This window comes from Dermacentor silvarum, chromosome 6, assembly GCF_013339745.2.
Source record: "Dermacentor silvarum isolate Dsil-2018 chromosome 6, BIME_Dsil_1.4, whole genome shotgun sequence".
Classification (NCBI taxonomy): domain Eukaryota; kingdom Metazoa; phylum Arthropoda; class Arachnida; order Ixodida; family Ixodidae; genus Dermacentor; species Dermacentor silvarum.
Genome location: NC_051159.1, coordinates 51,776,269 through 51,800,003, shown reverse-complemented (window position 1 = coordinate 51,800,003; position 23,735 = coordinate 51,776,269). Strand labels below are relative to the sequence as shown.

Below are 23,735 nucleotides of genomic sequence, written 5' to 3'. Positions count from 1 at the left end.
CAACAATGGCGACGAATTACAGCAAATGATTGAGGACCTTAACCGAGAAAGTGTAAGAGTGGGGTTAAAGACAATGTTCAATAGCCTGGCAAGGGAACAAGAATTTAGGATCGCCAGTCAGCCTCTAGAGTCTGTAAAGGAGTACGTTTATCTAGGTCAATTACTCACAGGGGACCCTGATCACGAGAAAGAAATTTATAGAATAAAATTAGGCTGGAGTGCATACGGCCGGCATTACCAAATTCTGACTGGGAGAGTACCACTGTCTTTGAAAAGAAAAGTGTACTATCATTGCATTCTACCGGTGCTAACATATGGGGCAGAAACTTGGAGGTTAACAAAGATGCTCGAGAACAAGTTAAGGACCGCACAAACAGCGATGGAACGAAAAATCTTAGGACTAACGTTAAGAGACAGGAAGAGAGCGGTGTGGATCAGAGAACAAACGGGGATAGCCGATATTCTAGTTGACATCAAGCGGAAAAAGTGGAGCTGGGCAGGCCATGTAATGCGTAGGATGGATAACCGGTGGACCATTAGAGATACAGAATGGATACCAAGAGAAAGGAGGTGCAGTCGAGGACGGCAGAAAACTAGGTGGAGTGATGAAGTTAGTAAATTTGCAGGCGCAAGTTAGAATCAGCTAGCGCAAGGCAAGGCTAATTGAAGATCGCAGGGAGAGGCCTTCGACCTACAGTGGACAAGGTCTCTGCAGGACTTGTCCTGCAGTGGACAGAAATATAGGCTAATGATGAATGAATGAATGATTGATTGAATGAATATGGATGGAGGTGCCATCTCTCAACAATAATCACTGCACTTAATTCACTCCCCACAGCAATTGCAAAGAAGCATAGCTTCTTTTTTCACTCCATGGGTGGCGCTGTGCTGAATTTGGTGGATTGGAGGAAAAGCTTCGAGTCGAAGACCGTTTGATAATACGAAAGTATGTTGGTGTGGTTTGAGTTCTAGATTTGTTCGCCCTCGCTTTTCGATCAGCTGGATCAGCTCAGATGGCAGAGCGACCGCCTCGGAAAGACGTTGGTCCCAGATTGAATCATTCCGGACCAGAACAAATTTTTCGTCAACCGCGCAACTGGTTTTCTGCGAAACCGGCGACAGTTTCCTCTTCTATAGCTGCGTGCTTCTAACAATGACTTCAATAGTAGACGGCAGAATAGTTTTGCCACAGCTCACAAAAGTCGTACACCAATGTTTAACAATAAACCGTGTGTCCCAGCAAACGTTAGCCAAGCTATTCAATAAAAAAATGTCACAGTTTCGCCCTAAGGGCGAAGCAATGAATGCGATAGCAACACAGCACTGTCATACGAAGTAAGGTGAGCGGCTTTGGTAGCAATATGAATTGTTGTAAACATGAGCTGATTAAGTAAGCAGGTGTGCTGCGGCGTAAGTAGACCGACATGAAGAAAGACTCGATGACCACGAGAAGGCGCGTGTGAAACGGTGGTGTTGATGAGAAGCGCTTCCCGTGGGCAGCGCATGCGAAGGGACACACCTGTAGCGCTGCACTGCCGATCCGGGCAGCATTGCATGTGTAGCGTGCGTTCAAAAATGTGGCCCGACTATTACTAACTGAATTAACAAGCGTGGTGTGAGCGCGCACAAACAAACATGAATAGATCACACTGAATGACTGCAGACAACGACTGTGAAAACGCTGGCAGCAAGCGCATACGCCGCAGCGGGCGAAGGTACGTGCGGTCTATCGCTTCAACGGAAACTGAGCGGCGAATGCACAGCGCATAGAAAGTTCAGAGCCGTGTGGAGATAAGAGACGGTGCGGGTGAGCGACGAGCGCGGTTGTTGGCAGAGTAGAAGTGCGCCTCCCCCCCCCCCCCCCGCTCCCTCCGGAGCTGGCTTCACGCTTCCTTGCTTGCGCGTGGGAGATTGAGTGCGTTCGCTCTCCGTGATAGCGCGCGTCCCCGCACGCTTCCGCTCGGGCATACGGCGCGCGGCGAAGATTTTATCTATACGGAACCTCACGGCGACAGCGACGGCGACGGCAGAAATCCGGTTGAAGTGTCCATATAATTGCTATCGCAATAAAAAGGATATTTAGAAAACGCCGTTAAATATAGTACCTTAAGACCGACGGCTTTCTGTCGTCACACCTCTGCCGACCGAACACCGTAAGTCTGAGATCGTATCTACCGCCGTGTTTTAATTCTTTTTTTTTTCATTGAACAGCCTGGTTCTTCTTCTTTCTGGGGTTTTACGTGTCAAAAGTAGTTCAGATTATGAGGCACGCCGTAGTAGAGGGCTCCGGATTAATTTTTACCACCTGGGGTTCTTTCACGTGCACTACAACGCAAGCACACGGGCGTTTTTGCATTTCGCCTCCATCGAAATGCGGCCGCCGCGGCCGGGATTCGATCCCGCGACCTCGTGCTCAGCAGCGCAACGCCTTAGCTGACTGAACGACCGCGGTGGGTCAACATCCTGGTTGCGTTATTTAGGACGCCCTTATACGTCCGCAGCATATAGGCTAATTTGATTCCTTCATCTGGAGGACATAAAATTGCACGTATTGCGCGCAAAGAACAAATCGATGTGTAAGTAGCAAATAGCCAAATATACTATTTATCTAATAATTATCAGTTTAAGGCGCATGTTGCAATTGAAATGGTGTGCCCGAGGAACGTTTTTTAGGTCGCTAGTAAAAGACAATTTTTAAGATAGACGCTTCGGAAGAGTTTTTCTAGAAAATTGATAATTACTTACCATCATAATTTTATGCGCTATAGTAATCATTCTCTCTTGCATTTATCAGCTAATGGGTCACACGTTTGCAATTGCCATGAGTTTTCTATCGACATTCCCATCATGAAGACCGCGTGGCCCTTGTAGGTGGAGACTCAACATTTGGTCACTGCAGCGGTACTGGCGGCTCCCTCGTCACTGCTCTGCTCCAAGCTGCTCTTCCCCGAGACTGAGGAGTTGCGCATCGTCACCGTGCACATATATAAGCACAGCAGGTACGCACACGCGACCATTACCACTACCTGATATCATTCACAAGAAGTTATACATTCTGTAGGATCCCTGCAGATGTTTTGCTGCGAAGTCTAAAGAGTGACTTATGGTCTCACGCTTTATTTTTTCACGTAAAATCCGCGGAGTTACTAAAAGCAACGCTCTCGGAAGTACACACATTGAAATGAAAGAAATGTATTAGTGGCTTCAGTCTGCAGAAACAATGTCAACTTCTACAAGAAGGCAAAGCTGTCTATCAGACGTCTATAGAGACCATATATGCAGTATAAGTTAACTTCATATGCTATAGGTGGATGTTAGGTGGAGCCGAAGAAGAGGGCATGAGAACATTTGAGTCTTCGAGATGAATACAAATCTAGCCACATAAAACTAGCATGGTCGAACGTTCTTTATTAAAGCAGTTATTGCAAGACAAACTCTGAACAAACAAATTTTGAAAGTTTGCTAGAGTCTCTACAGACTCTACCAAACTTTTTTTCTTGTGGGTAGGCTGTGCTTGGCCCGGCGGCTTCCTCGCGTGATCTATGAGGTGTGTATGCAGATAGGCTGCCATGCCTTCTCATAGACTTCTCTGCTTAGCTATGTATAGTGTACGTACGTACTGTCCTAGGGAAAATGTCATCGTCTTTATTCGGTTTGTGGCCCACAAAACAGAGAATGGTTCCGATCTAAAAAAGCCATAGACATTAGCCGATAAGTGTTAGGTCACCAGGATGGTCTACAGTTTGTCGGTATTCTTGACAGAAAAAGATATGAGTAGTTTTTGTAAACCCTCTGACTGTTTTTTTTTCTGTGAGGACAGCCAGAAGACAACGCACGGCTTGACCGCAGTACCACCATATTGGAAAAGCCTTATTTGGTAGTGTTCGAAGTGTTGCTAGTGTCAGCTCTTTAGTGATGTGGCCAGTGAACACTGATTTCAAAAAGCGGTAGGCGACCCTAATATTTGACTTAGGTGTCTCTTAGTGGCACTCGCACCTCGGCGTTGGCATTCCTTAGTTCTTTGTGTGTGCATGTTTTGAAAGAACGTCGCAGACACAAAGAACCATCGTCTGTGGGTCTTCTTCTTGTTGTGGGTATGCTGTGCTTGGCCCGGCGGCTTCCTCGCGTGATCTATGAGGCGTGTATAGAGCCCGGCTCCTCTTTCGTGCTTTGAGGATGAGGATGGTGATATTTATCTCATGGCATGACAAGTCATGTCAGTCATGTCCTGTCATGCACGATATGCCATATATATCGTAATGCATGTCTTCCTGCCATGACATTCATGTCATACATACATGTGATGAATGCATGTCATTCTTGTCATGTCATGCATGCCATGTATGTCAATCATTCATCTCATACATGACTCGTCATGCATGACAGTCATGTCATGTCATCTGGAACAGATTAACCTATTGGCTATGGGGGAGGGGGGATGCAGCGCCCGACCGCCGACTGCCAGGGGACCTTACAAAAAAGGTTTTCTTGACAGTCCCACCAGTAATTTCTAAGGGTCCCTCACCAGGACCCAGTCGGAATTAGTTGTTATTCAGGGGCAACGAAGTCTTTTGTGCAAATAAAGTTTTGTTCTCCTTCTTATACACTAGAAGTTCTTACTCACAATCCAGGGAGTGTTCTATCACAAGCAATAATAAAAGGGTTTGGTAGTAGCCGAAATGGTTTCTGTGATTGGAAAATGACGGAAGAAAATTCAAGAGGCCAGAAATACAGCGCTAACCAATGAAAAGTAGTAGTCGCATTATTGGTTAGGTCTACTGCCTGTTGAGACAAGAAAGCCCACAAAACACAAACAAAAAAATATCGGGGGACCTTGCACTGGTGGCGCAATGCTAAAGACACAGCGGAGCTGATCGGTTCCTAGCTGGTCCTGGGTATACGAAGTGATGCTAAATTATACGAAATAATGCCAAGTGATGCTAAGTTATACGGAGTAATGCCAAGTAATGCTAAGTTATACGAAATAATCCAAGTTCTACGTAATGACGTAAAGTGATGCAAGACAAATGCCAAGTCGCACCACTGCAGTAATCACACAGTCCGATCCACGTCGACGTTGGCAGTCTCGCTTAGCAGCGCGCCGCAATTCTTGGTAAGCGGCTTCTTCCTCAGCAGTGCTAGTGTACTAGAAGGTGCTAGTACAGTGTACTAGTACAGTGTGCTATACTGTAGCAGTGCGAACCTTCCTTGGTCTCCCCATGTCTAAGTCGGGCGCGCCGCCGACGCGCACCGGCTTTCATACGGAACCAAGGAGCCCATGGACAGTTGGCCGTGACGTCACGTCTGACTCCCGGTGCATGCGCAGTAGTGCGCAGCTGGTGCCGAGGTCGTAGGGGAAGTGGGGCGAAAGCTATGCACAGTGTACGGGCGGCGAGCGCAGACGCCCCGGGATGACGTCACGGCGCATGCGCAGTAGCACGCAGCAGGCGGGAGCTTGGCGGAACCGTGTCTGTGTAGGGCGAAGCGAGCGCGCACCTGCGCCGGCGGTTACTAGGCAACGCGAGGTGACGTCATCGCTCCGCGGAGTTTTCTGTCTACGACAGACAGATTACGCTTGGCATAAACAGCGCCAGTGTTAAAAAAATTACCGCGTGACTAGTGGCGCGGAACTTTTCGCGGGCTTTCACGGGCTTTCTTGAACTTGGAAAAAACTTTCGTGTAGCACCTATTGAACAACATAAAGGTGGATCGGAAATGTTTTATGATGCCCTACGATTTTCTGAATGACAGTTTTCGCACTGATTATTATATCCGAGCAGTTAATTCATTATTAATAAGCAATTATGCCAATACGCGAATTACTAAAAAACAGTATGACTTGCTCCAAGCGATGGCAAACAGCATTACCTTCGTTTGGACCAGCTAAGTGGCACTCGTATATATATTTCTTTAATTTTGGCACAAGTTATGTGGTACACCCTGTATATCCTAGTTAAAGAAGCCATCACGACGACGAAAGAGGCTAGCGAGATAGACGTACTCAAAGAGCCTAAAGCAGGAAACGAATGTTAATTGAATTAATAAGTCCATGCTACGCCACCACCGCCGTTTGCAGCATGGCCGAGTTGAGTAGCCTACTCTTCGGTACCATTGCTTTCTCATGAGCCCTCATACTCACGGCACTGCAGGCCTTTCAAAAGAGCACATAGACAGCATATAGCAAAACAGTCATGTACCAGGTGTCTCAGCGAACACTTTTAAAATCAGTTAAACATCGCCTGTGGCAGATACTACAATTGTAGTCGATGAGCTGGCCTACTCAATGAGGTGGACAATATTTGCATTAAAAATGAAATGCATAAAAATCGCTAATTAAGTTTTTAATTAATTATCTGAACGCACATATTGTCATTTACAAATTCTAGTAAGGGAGTTCTCAAGGCGTATCCACTTGGAGTGAATTCTCAGGATGACACCAGTTTCGAAATACTAATTCCCGAATTTTGCGTAGAAATGCATTGGCATTCCAGTTACTTTTGTGCTTCAATGCTTAAAACGACGTTTCGTTAAGAAAGTGGAACGTAAGTGCATTTCTGCCGCAAGGATGAAGGCGCATATCTCGTAAATGGTGTCAACCACACAAATATTTTCAGATAGATATGCCTTGCAGTCACACCCGCTAGAATTTTTAATTTGCACATGTCTCATAAGGTATTCAGTTGAAAACTTAATTAGTGAATTTTTATGAATTAGTCGATTATGCATATAAACTTATTCTGCAAGTAATGTCCGCCTCTTCGAGTAGACCAGCTCATGAACTAGAATTAGGCTATCTGCCACAGGCAATGCTTAAAAATGTTTTCAAAGTGTTCGCTGATACACCCTGTATTGACCACACGTTGAGCACATAACATAACACAGTGCGCCATCATTATTAAAAGAGGCAACACTATCATATTACAATTACTTGACGTGCCTGTACACATGGACCTAAGTTTTAAAGCGTATTATCTAACGGCACATTATGCTTGAGAAACGTGTCCATACCAAACAAAGCCAATTCCTGTAAGCCATTGAAAACAGTAACTACGTAGAATTCATTTCCGATTGTAATGTCGGTGAGGTGTCGCTGGCCAACGTCTCCGCGTCGCCATTGCACTCAACAGCTATTCGGAACGGGAGCAGTCTCGTACCGCACGTAAACACATACGCCGAAATATAAAATGCGTCGGAAAAGCCTGTGATGTGGCTACCGAGTTAAAAAGCATTACCTCGGAGATTGGCACGCGCCCCAACCGATCTCAGTGGCCGTATTATATTGTTATGTGGAGATCTGCAGTAAAGGGGGTTTATTTACACTATTTACGAGGAGGCTAAAAGCGGAGTCGCAACAACAAAGATGGTGGACGATGGACACCACTTCGTCCTCCTCCTGTCCGCTAGCTATACACTTCAGCATCTTCTGCTACTTTCTAAGGGCAATTGGCTCATAACACTGCCCTCCGGCGGCGAAAGTACCGACTCAGTATAGGTGAAGAGACAAGAAATGAGCAGCGCACAAGTTATTAAAGGGTGTCCGGGATATGATACGGCTTGACGCGGACAACGTGTACAATGTCCGTGGGAAGATCAGCAGATGATGGCGAAGGCAGCAGTGCATCAATTTCATAAGTGAGGTCAGGCACTTGGCGGCACACAGGATGTGAACCGTTGTATTTGAAGGGCAGTTTTTCGAAAATTCCGACACTTCGTGTCGGGGAGAACAAGAGGACAAGCGATCCAGGGACAAATGGGGCGGTCCTGTGGTGGCTGCTGTAGCTATATTGCTCATGGATCTGGGACTGAGAAAATCGAGTGCGAGCAACTTGACGTGCATGGTCATCACGGGCAAGTCTCTTGAGCATATAGTTGGGTGGCCACCTAGAAGGCACCAGGGGTAAAGTAAGGTTGGGACCGTATAAGAGCAAGACTGGAGATTAACCAGCTGCCCCATGCCTGGAAGTGTTGTACGCAAATGTCACAAAAGGCAATGTGGCGTCCTAATCCTAGTGGTTGCCAGCCACATACATGGCCAACATGTCGGCAAGTGTTCGGTTCAGGCGTTCTGTCAAGCCATTCGTCTATGGATGGTAGGCCGTAGTCAACTTATGTTGCGTCGTGCAGGGCTTTAGAATGTCATCGATCCCCAGAGACAGGAACCGTCGGCCCTGGTCAGTTACCAGTTACCGAGGAGCCTCATGCTGGAGTAAGACGTTATGCTGCAAGAAATCTGAAACTCGGTGGCACAGCTTGTGGGAAGTTTATTTTATTTTTATTTATTTTTTATTTACCAAATACTGCAGGCCCTTTAGTGGGCCCAAGCAGGAGGGGCATAAGAATACAATACTGCACAATGAGAATTGCATCGCAATGACAGCAAAAAACAAGAACAAAAAAAAACATGAGCACTTATTTACAGTGGGGCATGTTAGAGCAGTAACAGGAGAAAATTTATACAAATGCAAAAGATGACTATGGATAAGAAACAATCAATTTGTCAATGGAGTCGATGGACATAATCGCATCAAAAGGCAGCCTGTTCCATTCTTCAATTGTGCGCGGATAGAAAGAATACTTAAAGGCGTTTATTCTGGCGTGGTATGGAGTTAGGGACTGATCATGATGATACCTTGTATGACGGGTAGTGAGGGGCACAAGATACGGATAAGGACTCATAGAAAGTTTATTGTTCTTTAGTAAAAATAGAAATTTTAGTCTTTGGATTTTCCTTCGTGCTTGGAGTGGTGGAATGGCATGCTCTTTCATTAAAGCGGAGGGAGAGTCGGTAGTACGGTATTTGGAAAAAATGAAGCGTACGGCTTTACGTTGGATTGATTCCAGTGCCTCAATGTTCTGTTTAGTATAGGGCTCCCAAACTGAACAAGCATACTCTAGTTTTGGTCTGATGAGACTATTGTATGCTAAATGTTTTACCCTGGAAGGAGTGTTTCTTAGTTTATGGCGGAGAAGCCCAAGTTTTCGGTAGGAGGACGAGCAGACATTCGCAATATGATTGTTCCAGCTTAAGCTGTTTGCTATGGTAACACCAAGGTATTTATATTCATTAACCTCTATTAGGGGATGTGATGGAAGGGTGTACGCAAAGGAATGCACAAGTTTTTTATTAGTAATCTTCATAAAAACAGTTTTTTCGGCGTTAAGTTGCATATCCCAATTACTGCACCACGTGTGAATTTTCTGGAGGCTAGAGTTAAGCAGAACTTGGTCATGAGGACAGTTAATTTCGTTGAACAGTATGCAATCATCAGCAAACAGCTTAATCTGAACCGGTTCGGTTATAATACTGACAATATCATTTATATATATCAGGAATAACAATGGGCCCAGTACACTTCCTTGAGGGACACCTGAAGTAACTGGTAAATCATTTGAATGATGACCATCAATATTAACGAACTGAGTGCGGTTGGTGAGATATGACGAAACCCACGTGACTACAAATTTAGGAAGTCCAATTAGTTCAAGTTTGTATATTAGTTTTGCATGGGATACAACATCGAACGCTTTTCGGAAGTCTAAGAAAATGGCATCGACCTGCCCTGAGTGGTTAAGCACTGATGCAAAGTTGTGTATAACAGAAGTAAGTTGGGTCACAGTGGACAATCCTTTCCTAAATCCGTGTTGAACAGGTGAGAGTAGACCATTGTCATTAAGAAACTTAGTTATATAGGAGGCTAAAATATGCTCTGCCAACCTACAACAAGAGACAGTGAGTGAGATGGGACGATAATTAGAAACCAACGTCCTGTCACCCTTTTTAGGCACAGGCACAACGCAAGCTGTCCTCCAATCAGAAGGCAGCTTTCCTGTGGCAAATGAGGTGCGAAAAATTATAACGAGAAATTTTGATATTATTTCTGCATAACGGCGCAAAAAGATGTTTGGAATTCTATCTGGACCAGGAGACGATTTCGTTTTAAGATTTAACAACATTGAAGTTAATCCGGGCAGTGACACAATCCCTGGTTCAGGAAAACGTAATGTATCACTGCGAAATCTGCATGGATTCGGAACCGTAAAAACGCTATGAAAATGTATATTAAACTGTTCAGCAATGGTAGTCTTGTCCACAAGTAATGCGCCTTCGTGCATAATTTGGTTAATAGGCTTTTTCTTTTCCGCTAAGTAATTCCAAAATTTTGGGGGGGAGTTTTGAATAAACTCCGGCAGTGTGTGCTCAAAGTAATACCTTTTCGCAGTTTTTATGGTTTCAGTAAGATCCAATTTGTGGGTTTGAGTTATGCATCGATCAGTTCTACAACGTTTCATCCGTTTAATTTTTCTAGTGAGATGTATGATTTCTCGATTAATCCAAGGATTTTTTTTAGATGTTCTCTTTATTTTTGTCGGAACGAAGTTTTCTACGCAATGGAAGCAAATGTTCTTGAATTTTTCCCATAGTTCAACAACGTCAGAACCATCAAAACTGTCAAGGCAGTACTGCAAGCAATCTAATACACTTTCATCATTTGCATGTGAAAAGTCTTTGAATGAAACTGTTTTAGTGGTGGGCTCTTTGTTCATATCACGCATAGGAAACGAAACGTAGACCATGCTGTGATCTGACAAACCGCGTTCAACTGATACTGATAAATTTTCAATAGAACGACTCAAGAATACAAGGTCAAGCACTGAATAAGAATCACCTTGCACACGTGTTGGCCTTCAGACAACTTGTTGAAGGTCGTGACAGAGCATTATATCGCATAATTTATCAGCATGCAAGCCAAGGCCGGAAACTGGAGGTGGGCGTTCCCAGTCAATTCCTGGCAAGTTGAAGTCGCCCGCCAGAATATTTTTTTCGCTCCTAAATGTAGACATATGATCAGAAAGATCATTTAGGAATATTATTGGTGAATCTGGAGGCCTGTAAGCTGCGAAAATTAGGAAGGAATAACCGAAACATGATGCTTTTAAAGAAATAGCTTCGTGTCCAGCGATTGCTTGCATGCCGGTAGCATCACAGCCATGTTTCACAAGGACCGCAACCCCTCCCCCTCGAGAACATCGGTCACAGCGAAATACCTGAGAGTTGGGAGGAAAGACGTCAGCGTCATCAACCTCTTCACGTAGCCAAGTCTCTGTAATTACAACTATGTGAGGATCATATTCAAGCAATATAGCCTCTAGTTTTTCAGTTTTGTTTAGGACACTACGTGCATTGATGTTTAATAACCTAAGGGTTTGGTCATTGGGAGTCGCAAGTCAAGGTGCCAGAGAACCACTCTGGCGGCTTGGTAGCTTCACTCGTCTATTCTTGACATCATCCCATGCATATAGTGTTCCATTCACAAGCAGTTTATCGTTTAATAAAATTACTTTCTTGCCTTCCTTTTTTCTTTCCTAGCACTTTCCCACCATAGCTTGCGTTTTCTAAGTGTGTTAGGCGAGTAGTCACTTTGAAGGGATATGTCTTTGCCTTTAAGTTTATAAGCATTCTTCAAGAGGTTCTGTTTTTCATTATAATCCTGGAAAAAGATAATTACTGGTCTTGTTCTTCCTGGTTTGCCAAGCCTGTGAATTCGTCCTACAGAGGAGCAGGGAACACCAAGTATTTTGGAGAAAATATCGTCAAGAACTCTTTTTTTAAGAATATCCTCATTTTCATCGGGTTCCTCTTCTATTCCGAACACAAGCAGATTTGATCACCTACTTCTATCTTCTAAGTCAGTAATCTTATTCTGAAGGAAACTAACTGTCTGTTCCAGGGTGTCTATTCGCGTAATTTGTTTTTCCAATTCCGAAAATCTAGAGCACAAATCCTTTATTGTCCTTTCGACACTCGTCTGTTGCTCCCTAAGCGCTTTTATTTCAGAACTTAATGTATTCTGGCCTTCCACCAGCTGCTCCAGCAATTCACGAGTAGCTTTGTCAGGGCCAGGGTTCAATTCGATATCGCCACAGAGCAGCAATTTGCACATGCAATGTACATCAGAGACAATTTCCAAGCACTTCCGTGAGCACGGCAGAACCAAAAGGCATAGACAATCACTCTTGATAGTAGAACAATAGCCACCAACCTGCACAAGGCAGAAGAACGGCCTGTTAACCAACATGCTCTTGGTCGATGCGCCGTGCCCACTGAAGCGGAACCGCTGCGGGGCGTCTTTTATAGCCTGGTCTGCAGAGGTCACGTGGTGGCTGAAGGGCGGCGCTCCTGACGTGAAGTTGCCGCGCAGGTGACGGGGCATCATAAGCGACAACGGTTGCCAAAGGCACGTGTCGACAGCATACGCATCGGTGATGCTTGAAGTTCCGCGGAGATTAATCAATACAACCTGCACAAGGCAGGTTGCCTTGTGCAGGTTGTATTTTCAGTGCAAGCGTACTGGCTAACCGCGTCGCATAATCGGTGGCAATGGCGACCCACTTGTTTCCAGAGGCGGATCGGGGAAATGTGGTAAGTAAATCCTGGCCGATGCGGTGAAATAGCTCGTACGGCATGCCCAAAGGCGGACGATGGCCTGCAGGCGGCAGTGTCGACGTTTTCCGGCACTGACAACGGTCGCACGTGCCCAGGTAAGGGCGCACTGAGCGGGACATCCCATGCCAATAGAAACGGCGGTGGACAAGGTCAAATCTGCATGACACGCCAAGATGCCCCGCCATTGGCGCGTCATGAAGCTGTGCCAAGACAGTGGAATGGAGGTGGGCCGGAATGATAAGCAACAGATCAGGACCGTCAGGGATGACTTAATTAAGGTGTCATTTTGGAAGACAAAAAGGTGGAAGGGAAGATCGGAAACAGCCAGGCGCGGATCCAGGGGGGATGTCCGGATGTCCTGACCCCCCCTCCCCCTCAGATTTCTGCATCGCCCCCTCGCTGACAAGGGGATGGCCCAGTCGCAAAAAATATGGCCACCAGCATTCTTCAAAATTATTTTTCGCGAGTACCAGTGGTAACAACCATGTAGAAGTAAAGCTAGCTCGCTCACAAGCTTATAGTTGTATTCCGTAGGGGTGTGGTGTCGCGAGGTTGCCGTAGTTATTTTTTTCTCATGCACACCTTGGACCTCCTGGCGCCGGCCGTGCCTTACTCGTCCCGTCGGTGGCGTCGAATGAACGAGGGGACGTCCCTTTTGCCAAGCATGCCGATGTCCGCGCGAGCGCCTTCGCGCCTGATCAACTTAGTTCCCCCTCGGGGTGTCATCGGTTGCCTCATTGGCTGTCATCGGTTCCGCGACCAATCTGCTTAATGAAAGAGATCTGTTCATATATAAATAATAACAACTAACAGCTAAAATAAGGACTACGCATAGGCGACATTTTTTTTAACTGTAGCACCAATTGTGATCACAGTTACACGTTGACAATATCCAGTACGAGCACAGTACCGTTCGTATGCTACAAGTTTTTCATTGTAATTTCGCAGTTGTATTGTCGTACATTAAGCATAGGAGGCTCAAAGCCGCCGGATCCGTTTATCTGAGTGGCCGTGCTCGCGGAGCGGGGCGAAACCTCGAGCAGCGGCTGCGAAATGGGGGAGCGTGACGTCAGCGGCCAACGCCAGCGCGCGGGCATAGGATGGCGTCGCGTGATTAGAGAAACGGGAGCAGATGCGCGCCTTGTGTAAAAGAATGACGTCGCGTGGGAAACAAAACATGAAGACGCTGGCTCGCGCTCTCGGCTACTACACCACATCGTTCTTCTTGTAGGTGGCGTCGTGAGTCTTCATACGCGGTGATTCGCATATCGTAAACAACCAGCGTAGTGGTTGCCGCGTTGGAGCTCCAAAGCAAACGAAGGTGTCTCAGGCGAACACCAAGAATCTCCTTAAGGAAAACAAGGTGTCCCAACAGAACTCCGAAGATGGACCCGTGCTTACACGTTTATAACGAACCTGCGACAGATCATCCCAAATTTTATTTTAAGAAACAATACAGGCTAGATATACCGGGTGTTCAAAATTAAGCTTTATGGTTTTCTTAAAATGATGCACTGGGAGGCACGTGAAAACCACCTGCGCAAATAAGTTATGTGGCCAGGGGGACACAAAGTGAGATGATAATTATCGCTAGTCAGCATCCGAATTGACTAAAATTGAATAATTAACTTTTTATTGACTGCAGTAAGTGTGTATGTTTGTATTCAAAAGTTAGAGGCAGTCGTGTTTCTACACAGTTTCACTTCGAAGAATCCTTCTTTACTCGCGGAAAACTTTCTGTGGCAATGAAGGGAAAGCTACGAAGGCAAAGCGCTCACAAGTGAGGGTGCTTCTGAAAAGAGTCCCGCGTTTTAATCCACGTTGGTTTATGTTGGCGAAGAGTAAACATAAACAGCTTATTAGCAACAGTTAATTAAGACAGAACACACCACTGAGTGTAAAAGTTTACTCATTTTGCGGCTTTTCCCTGCCGCGTCTGGGCAAACGCGAAATCGTCGCACGTGGAAGTTGCGTCGATTCAGCGTCTGTTCCGAGCAACCAAAAGCACTGTCAAACGCTGCCGGACTACTTGGTGCGGTAACACATGTGCAGCATCCACGCGCCCGTAGCTTGCCCTTCATTGCCACAGAAAGTTGTCCGCGAGTATAGCGTGTCTATGCTCCTAGATATCCAACTACAAATTTTAATTGTCGTTTGCATGATTACGCATGCAAGAGAGTGAGGATCGGCGCAAAGCTCCTCCCTGATGTGCCGCGGCTGTTGGGTACGGCGCTTAGTCTGACAACGCGGCGGAGGCATTGGCAAAGATAATAACTGTCCCCCTTCCCCTCACGGCTAGCGAAAAAAAAAATCGAAGAACCCGTAACCGCTGTCGTAACACGCGACCGCGCAGCCTGTAAAAATGGCGGCAGCTGCCATGCCGAGATAATGGCGCGCGCAGAGAAGCCGGAGGGCAGTGCGCGTGCGTAATGGTGACTAGACGACCGGGCATGGTCCTTGCCTGGGCTACGCAAATAAAGTGACTGCTGGTTTCCAAGTATTGCAAGTTTTATTGAAATCAAAAGCAACAACGGTACCATCAACAGCAGAAACCTTTTTAGCTATGCTAACGAATATTTCATACTGCCGCTCTAAATTTGGTGTTGTCATGCACAAATTTCATGACAACAATTCACCCATCAAGATGTCAGTGCCCTAAAAATGTTCAAAATGCCTCCCTTCCACAGCAATGCAAAGCATAAACCGCTCTCGCGTCGACTCGATAACTCTGCGCAGTACAATTGAAATTTGGAGTCGGATATCTCGGAGCACGAACACGCTAGAATAATTCTCCCGACTGATGCTGTGTAGACACACGACTGCCTCTAAGTTTTCAATACAAACATAACCACTTACTGCAGTCGACAAAAATTCTTGTTCAATTTTAGTAAATTGGGCTGCTCACAGCGATAATTATCTCACTCTGTGCCCCCCTGGCCACATAACTAATTTGCACAGGTGGTCTTCGCGTGCCTTCCAGTGCCTAATTTTAGGAAAAGCATCAAGCATAGTTTTGAACACCCTGTATTATCAGGCACAGCCGCCAAGCACATGGCTGTATTGGGTAATGTCATTTTCCTATAAGCTCGGAGAAACCGATACCTGGCTTCGCTATACGGCTTCTTCATCTTTCTGGGGTTTTACGTGCCAAAACCAGTTCTGATTATGAGGCACGCCGTAATGGAAGGATCCGGATTAATTTTGACCACCTGGGATTCTATAACGTGCCCTACAACGTAAGCACACGGGCGTTATTGCATTTCGCCTTCATCGAAATGCGGCCGCCGCGGCCGCGATTCGGTCCCGCGATCTCGTGCTCAGCTGCGCAACGCCTGAGCTGACTGAGCCACCACGGCGGGCTACAGGTGTTGCTCTAGCCATATAAAACGCGGGTTTATCGTGAGCAGAAACGGTGAATTTCGGTAAATGAGAAGCTATCATCATCATCATCATCATCATCATCATCACCTACAAAAGCTGACCCCCCCCCCTCAGAAAAAACCTGGATCCGTCCCTGGAAACAGCGGCTACAAATTTTTGATGATTTTGCATAAAGACGCGTCACGGCGTTTTTCGGCAACAATGTTGAAGCGTAGAAAGGTGGAAAGAGCACAAGGGCTGGACTCGCTCAGGGCAGGGTCTGGTGGATCTACGCGGTATCTGGAAAGGTAGTCGGCATCCTGGTGCAAGCGACCAGACTTGTAAACGACGGTGCATGAGTATTGATGAAGTCGCAGTGTCCAGCGACTAAGGTGACCTGTAAAATCTTTGAGAGAAGGCAGCCAGCAAAGAGCATGGTGGTCAGTAACGATGGTGAAGGGTCGGCCGCAGAGATAAGGGCGAAGTTTCGCAATGACTCAAACTAGAGTGAGACACTCTGTCTTTGTGTGATGGAATAGTTTCGCTCAGCAGAGGAACGAAGACCGCTGGCATATGCAATAACGCAGTCGGGACCATGCTGGCGTTGGCCTAGAATTGCGCCAATTCCGTGGCTACTGGCATCGGTACATACTTCCAGATTCGTCGAAGTGACCCAACACTGGTGGTGATGTCAGTAGTCCAATTAACCGGGAGAAGGCGAACGCTTGTTCAGGACCCCCGCAAAACGGCACGTCTTTCTTACGAAGGCAGGTGAGGGGCCGTGTTAGTTCTGCAAAATCTTTCACAAAGCGCCGAAGTTAAGAACGAAGGACCAAAAAGAACGCACGTCCTTATTAGAACAAGGTGTCGGAAAGTTGGTAACGGCACTAACTTTGGCAGGGTTAGGACGTATACCTGCAGCGTCGACAAGATGGCCGAGTACAGTAATCTCTAGGTGGACGAAGTGGCATTTGGCAGAGTTTAGCTAAAGACCTGCATTGCAAAAGAGGTGCAGAATAGCCGAGAGTTTATGTAGGTGACTGGAGAACGTAGGTGAGAAAATGACTACGTTATCGAGATAGCACAAGCAAGTAGAGAGTCCATCATTCGTTCGGATTTTGCTGGGGCATGGCACAAGCCAAATGGCATAAAATTTAACTGGTGGAGCCCGTCGGGTGCTATAAGGGTGGTCCTGTCCCTGTATTTTTCGTCAACGGCGATTTACCAATAGCCATACCGAAGGTCTATAGTACTCTGCGCCATGCAGAGAGTCGAGGGCATCGTCAATTCGCGGCGGAGGGTACACGTCCTTCTTAGTAGGTAACCTTCTTTAACTGCCGATAGTTGATGCAGAACCACCATGTGTTGTCTTTTTTGTTACAAGCACCACAGGGGACGCCTAAGGACTCGTAGGTGGTTTGATGATGTCCTTAGGGAGCATTTTTTTACTTGTTTGGATTACTCGGCGTTCAGTTACAGGTACTCGGTAAGGACGCCTACGGATGGGACAAGCATCCCCGGTATCAATGCGATGAGTCACAACATTTGCCTGGCTAAGATAGCGCGAAGCAAAAGCTAAAACGTCGCTGTAAGCGTTCAGCAAGTGACGATGGTCGTCAGTCTGAGCAGCGGAAAGGTATGGGGCAATCTCAGGGTCAAACTGGGCGTCAAATGAAATATTGTTGTCAGGGCTTCCAGGAGACTGCGGAGCATCGATAATAAGGGCTAGAGGGTCATGTGTGTATAAAGGCGATATACTGCCCAGCGTGATACATACAGGAACCAACTGCGGAGTGCGTCCAAAGCTGAGAACAGGGACAGATGCCCGGTTCGCAGAAACAGTCACAACGGAGTGAAGGAGAGCTGCCTACCATGTCAAAAGAGCCTCTAGGGACGGGGAGATCACGTAGTCGCCGTCACAAACCGGAGAATCCCAGTTTAATGCGACAATAGGTCGCGATAGCTGGTCGAAGACGAACAAACTGGACGACACATAAATGCGGTGGTGGCTCGGTGGTGGGGTAAAGCTTAGAATGGAGTCTCTAACTGTAGAAGGCCAAAGGAGCAGTCGATGAGAGCAGAATGGGTACACTAGAAGCCATGGCCGATGATGACCTCATGGGGACACTGGTGCATAATGGCGAAGAGAACTGAGATCTTGTGGCTAGCGAAGCTCACACTCGCAGTACACGTGCCAATGACGCACGATGTACCACCGTCGGCAACACGAATGACAGGCGACGCGGCGGGCTTGAGAACCTTGCGGAGACGACGAGAAAGGCAAGCGCTAATGACCCATTATTGCGCCCACATGTCTATGAGCTCCGAAACTGGCACGCCGTCCACTCACATGTCCAACAGATTTTGTCGGGTGGCCATAGTCAACAAAGGATTTCCGGGTTGGTTGGGCAATGCAGCACCACCTCTGGGAGTGGCATTGCTGAGTTTTCCGAAGAGGGACGGCGAGCGTATGGCGGCGGTGAGCCACGGGCCATCGGTGATCGAGAACGCCAATTGTGTGAGGACGGTGAGCGGTCGTAGTGTGGATTCGGAGCAGGGACATCAGAGTGCGGCGGATCATTTCGGACATGAAACTGCGAGGACCTAGTGCCTTCCGGGCCGCAAGTGTAGGCGGGACGAGGAGACGAAGGCTGACGATAGGGACAATGGCGGGAAATATAACATACTTCATGGCAGTTAAAGCATATTGACAGGTCATCATGTGTGCGCCACTGGTTTGGGTTGCGGTATCCGCGATAGGGGTCGATTCTGGCCGGGGAGGTCAAAAACGTCAAAGCCCCTTTCTTAAAGAAAGATGGTTGAACGCAAAGTTTTTTCCCATGCAAACTGAGTCACAGTCCAAAGTGAACGACCACGCAAAGAACCCAAGAAATTCATAGTGAAATATTTAGCGCGTACAATAGACAAGGACACAGCGAAGGTGGACACACGAGCGCTTTATTTCACTATTAATACGTACCAACTCGCCCAACTATCACTTCTGGTGCAACCAAATAAATGCTGAGCGACCCGATGCGATGCCAATGGGATTTGACTGCTTGTTTAGGATTGTATTTTTTGAACGTTAAGTTGAATGAAGACACATTTCGTTAAGTTGGATAGCCTTTATTTTAGATAATGTAGCCGTTGATTACACGCCCACACTCACACTTTCACGGACGGCTCTACACTTGCACAGTATTGCCTTGTGATCGCTGTGGTAGAAGGTCAGAGGCTCTGCCGGTGCTGATACCCGGGATCGGCCCTATGGGTACGATCGCGCTCACGCTTAGGTTGGCGTACGGCAGCCTCTCCTGCCGTGCGCTGCACCCGCGGCCCACCCATGGTGACGGCCGGGAATACATTCCGTGACGCACGTAATGCAATGCAGATACGCGTATATACGGAGCAGGCACCTCAGAGTGCGGCGGATCATTTCGGGCATGAAACTGCGAGGACCTAGTGCCTTCCGGGCCGAACGCTACTCAGACGAACGCGTATATACGCGTTCGTCTGAGTAGCGTGGCGTTGCAGTTCCCGTTGTTCTTATCGGCACAACTGCGAATGTAAACTGTAGTGTTCTACGATGCGTATGTCGTGCGCCGTTGTTCTATTGTGTGCGCAGACGCGCAGATAATTCCATTGTGTAAGTTATACTTCCTGCCCTGCGTTTTTGGCCCTCACGGACGAATCAGTGTGACATAGAAAGCTTCGCTTTAAAGAATATTGCCGACCGCACAGGTGGGATGAATGCCTGCGTTCGCCCATTCTTCCCTTGTGATGGCTTGAATGAAAGATACTGCCGGGCGGGACTCGTCGTAAGAACGGGCCTGAGGAACAGACGGAGACGCAGCCTTGATCTCGCGTCGAACAAAACGCAGCAAGTTAGGGCACCAGGCGGCTGTACGTCCTGGCACGATGAGGTAGCGGCGGTGTTAGGCAGCCGAACGAATTGTGTGAAACGACGGCTCTGCTTCTTCAAAGCGTCGGCACTCTTTTATAATGTCGTCAGAAGTCGAGTCGTCCTTTTATACGAGTAAATTATAGTCATCGGCGATTAAGAATGTGGCTTACTTTGTCAGCTTCGGGCATCTCGTCGTCGACCCGCTGAGACAGTGCTAATACATCTTGAATGTGCACAACGCACGGTTTGGTAGATGTTTGGGCCCGGCACAAAATTTTCGTCTTGGCGGCTCGGTGACGCTCGACTGGCTTCCCAAATAGTTCCTGGAGTTCTTTCTTGCAGGTGTCCCAACTGATCAACGCCTCCTCCTCGTGTATTTGGAACCAAGCACGAGCCGTCCCCTTGAAGTAATAGATGGTGTTAGCAAGCATGATAGTCGGGTCCCGCCGGTTGTTCCTGCTCGCTCTCTCGAATTAGATTAACCAGTCTTCGACCTCCATGGGGTCCGTGCCGGAGATGGTGCCAGGGTCTCGGAGTTGGGTCAAGACAATTGTTGTTGGGGTAGTCGAAGCCGAAACAGCGGTTCTCTCGATCGACATGGTTGGACAGCCCACAAGATGTCCGCTGCGAATTTCCGTGATGCGCTCGTGATCTACCCCGCACCTCCATCAAGTTGTTCCAGGGAGATGTTGCAGCAAAGATTTTGTTTACACTTTACACAAGGAGGCTAAAAGCGGGGTCCCAACAACGAAGACGATAGACACCCCTTCATTCTCCTCTTGTCCACAAGCAATCTACTTCAGCATCTTCATTTACCTCCTAAAGACAACTGGCTCATAACTGTATTGACATTAAAATGCAGGAATGAAATGTGGTGGTAATGTACACTTACGCCGCCAGTACAGCACTTCATTTCGCTCTCAGGTGACGCGTAGCACGCAGGCTTGCGTTAATTTTGTCTCTTTAACTTCGCAAAATATTCTGGTTTCTCTTTTTAACCGAATGAGAATGTTAGATCTGCCACATGGCAGTCATCAGCATCATTAACACTCTAACTTCTGCCATCGTAATAACATTACAAGAAAAGTGGCTCTGTAATTTATGCAATCTTCTCACATTCTCACAGGGGAACCTCACTTCTGTGAGGTGAATCTCACTACCCAAAAGCAATTTATATCTAGCGACCCGCATCGTCACAACTGTACAACCCCAGCAATTCCGGACATCGCCTTTAGTTCACAGCTTTTACACCACGTGGCGTACGGACCTTTAAGATTCGAAATTCGCGCGATGACGCACGAAGCCGTCATCGCGCGAAGGACGATAACAAAATACACGTTTTAACAATAAAATAAAAAAGAATAAAAAGGACCATGCCAACAGCTTTCACCATCAAGCATGGACGAGCGCAAATCAGGAATGGCTGATCTGATAACCGCCGCGCGTATAAGACGAGCGGCCAGATAGTCTACTGTGAATCAGCAGTTTCGCTGCTATTGATAGACGTTTAGAGGCTCAGCCCCGCTTCGAGAAAGCGGGTGCAGAATCTTGAAAGAGCGGCCTCCGCCCCCCCCCCCCCTTCCGTCCATCTTTTCCTCGTCAACCTTTTTGTCCGATCGAATAAAAAAAATGCTCTTTTATCGATTCATTTCTCGAAAGCTGATCCTAAAATAATAATGTAAGCTTGCTAAATGGTGGCGATGGGCACATGTTTCAGGATATGCAGTTGCATGGTTGAGGCCCTTAATCTCGGTTGGCCTCAGTTTACGAGTCCATTTGCGCATTTGCGTGCAGGTGCCCGGTCGAGTTATGTTCACTGCCACAGAATTTTCGTTTTTCGAAGGCGAAAGCCTTAGGTGGCTATATTTCCGGTGCCATTGGCGGTGAGCTTGGCGAAACCGCGCCTTAACGAAAATGGCCGCCGCCGCAAAGAGTAAAATCACGTCAACAAATGCTCGGATTGACGTCAGTTTTCTCAGGGAGGTTCCTGTGAACATAGTAGATTAGTGGCTTTGTAAAGAAAATTTGGTACATTTCAGCCGAACACCTTTTCTGAGCCTTTGGTAAGCGATGGCAGTAAATGCAGAAAATCATCTGTAACTGGTCAGTGTTCAAAGACCTGCTTCACTGCACAGTGGCGTAGCCAGAAATTTTCGTCGGAGAGAGGGGAGGGGGGGCTCACGTTGCAGCGCGGCCTCCTCCTTATAGAATGTGTCGAGGGATCAAATACATCAATAATAACTGCATTGCCATTGCCAATGTCATTGTATATTAGAGGCTGCAAACAAACTACCGAATGCTACCCACTGTCAAGTAAAACATGTATTTTTTCATAAAAGAATATATTCGTATGTTCCAAAATTTGTGGCAGAAATAACTGATATCAATGCTTCCGCGTTTTTTTTTTGTCTATATTTAATAAGTAAAGAAAATATCACACGAACTTTAGAACTATATTAGTTCCAAACCAAACCAGATCGGTTGGGGCACGCCCGCGTGCCCCAACCTCTCATTTTTCCGCCTCGTTTATTCCTCGAACAGCTAAAGAATGGAACAGCCTGCCTGCTGACATTGTTGACATCACTTGCCCGTCTTTGTACCAACAGCGTGTGACTGATCACTTTGCTTATAACTAATGATGTGCATCAATTGTGGAACTTATGTTGAACCCACCCCTTATGTAATACCCCCTCCGAGGGTATTTAAGGACAATAAACTGAACTCAACCAACCCCAGCAATTCCGCACATCGCCTTTAGTTCACAGCTTTTACACCACGTGGCGTACGGACCTTTAAGATTCGAAATTCGCGCGATGACGCACGAAGCCGTCATCGCGCGAAGGACGATAACAAAATACACGTTTTAACAATAAAAGAAAAAAGAAGAAAAAGGACCATGCCAACAGCTTTCACCATCGAGCATGGACGAGCACAAATCAGGAATGGCTGATCTGATAACCGCCGCGCGTATAAGACGAGCGGCCAGCTAGTCTACTGTGAATCAGCAGTTTCGCTGCTATTGATAGACGTTTAGAGGCTCAGCCCCGCTTCGAGAAAGCGGGTGCAGAATCTTGAAAGAGCGGCCTCCGCCCCCCCCCCCTTCCGTCCATCTTTTGCTCGTCAACCTTTTTGTCCGATCGAATAAAAAAAATGCTCTTTTATCGATTCATTTCTCGAAAGCTGATCCTAAAATAATAATGTAAGCTTGCTAAATGGTGGCGATGGGCACATGTTTCAGGATATGCAGTTGCATGGTTGAGGCCCTTAATCTCGGTTGGCCTCAGTTTACGAGTCCATTTGCGCATTTGCGTGCAGGTGCCCGGTCGAGTTATGTTCACTGCCACAGAATTTTCGTTTTTCGAAGGCGAAAGCCTTAGGTGGCTATATTTCCGGTGCCATTGGCGGTGAGCTTGGCGAAACCGCGCCTTAACGAAAATGGCCGCCGCCGCAATGAGTAAAATCACGTCAACAAATGCTCGGATTGACGTCAGTTTTCTCAGGGAGGTTCCTGTGAACATAGTAGATTAGTGGCTTTGTAAAGAAAATTTGGTACATTTCAGCCGAACACCTTTTCTGAGCCTTTGGTAAGCGATGGCAGTAAATGCAGAAAATCATCTGTAACAGGTCAGTGTTCAAAGACCTGCTTCACTGCACAGTGGCATAGCCAGAAATTTTCGTCGGAGAGAGGGGAGGGGGGGCTCACGTTGCAGCGCGGCCTCCTCCTTATAGAATGTGTCGAGGGATCAAATACATCAATAATAACTGCATTGCCATTGCCAATGTCATTGTATATTAGAGGCTGCAAACAAACTACCGAATGCTACCCACTGTCAAGTAAAACATGTATTTTTTCATAAAAGAATATATTCGTATGTTCCAAAATTTGTGGCAGAAATAACTGATATCAATGCTTCCGCGTTTTTTTTTGTCTATATTTAATAAGTAAAGAAAATATCACACGAACTTTAGAACTATATTAGTTCCAAACCAGTAAAGCAGTGCATACAGCTGGTGTGAAAAACGTAA

At 46.8% G+C, this 23,735-nt stretch overlaps 1 protein-coding gene across 1 annotated transcript in view; it reads left to right on the top strand.

Moving 5' to 3' along the window:
* The window catches only part of LOC119455505 (sodium/nucleoside cotransporter 2-like), a 79,110-nt gene that overhangs the window by 17,120 nt on the left and 38,255 nt on the right, over nucleotides 1-23,735 (top strand). The window contains exon 7 of the mRNA XM_037716915.2: nucleotides 2,872-2,999. Within this exon, the coding sequence (XP_037572843.2) occupies nucleotides 2,872-2,999 (128 nt within the window). The remainder of the gene's footprint in view (nucleotides 1-2,871; nucleotides 3,000-23,735) is intronic.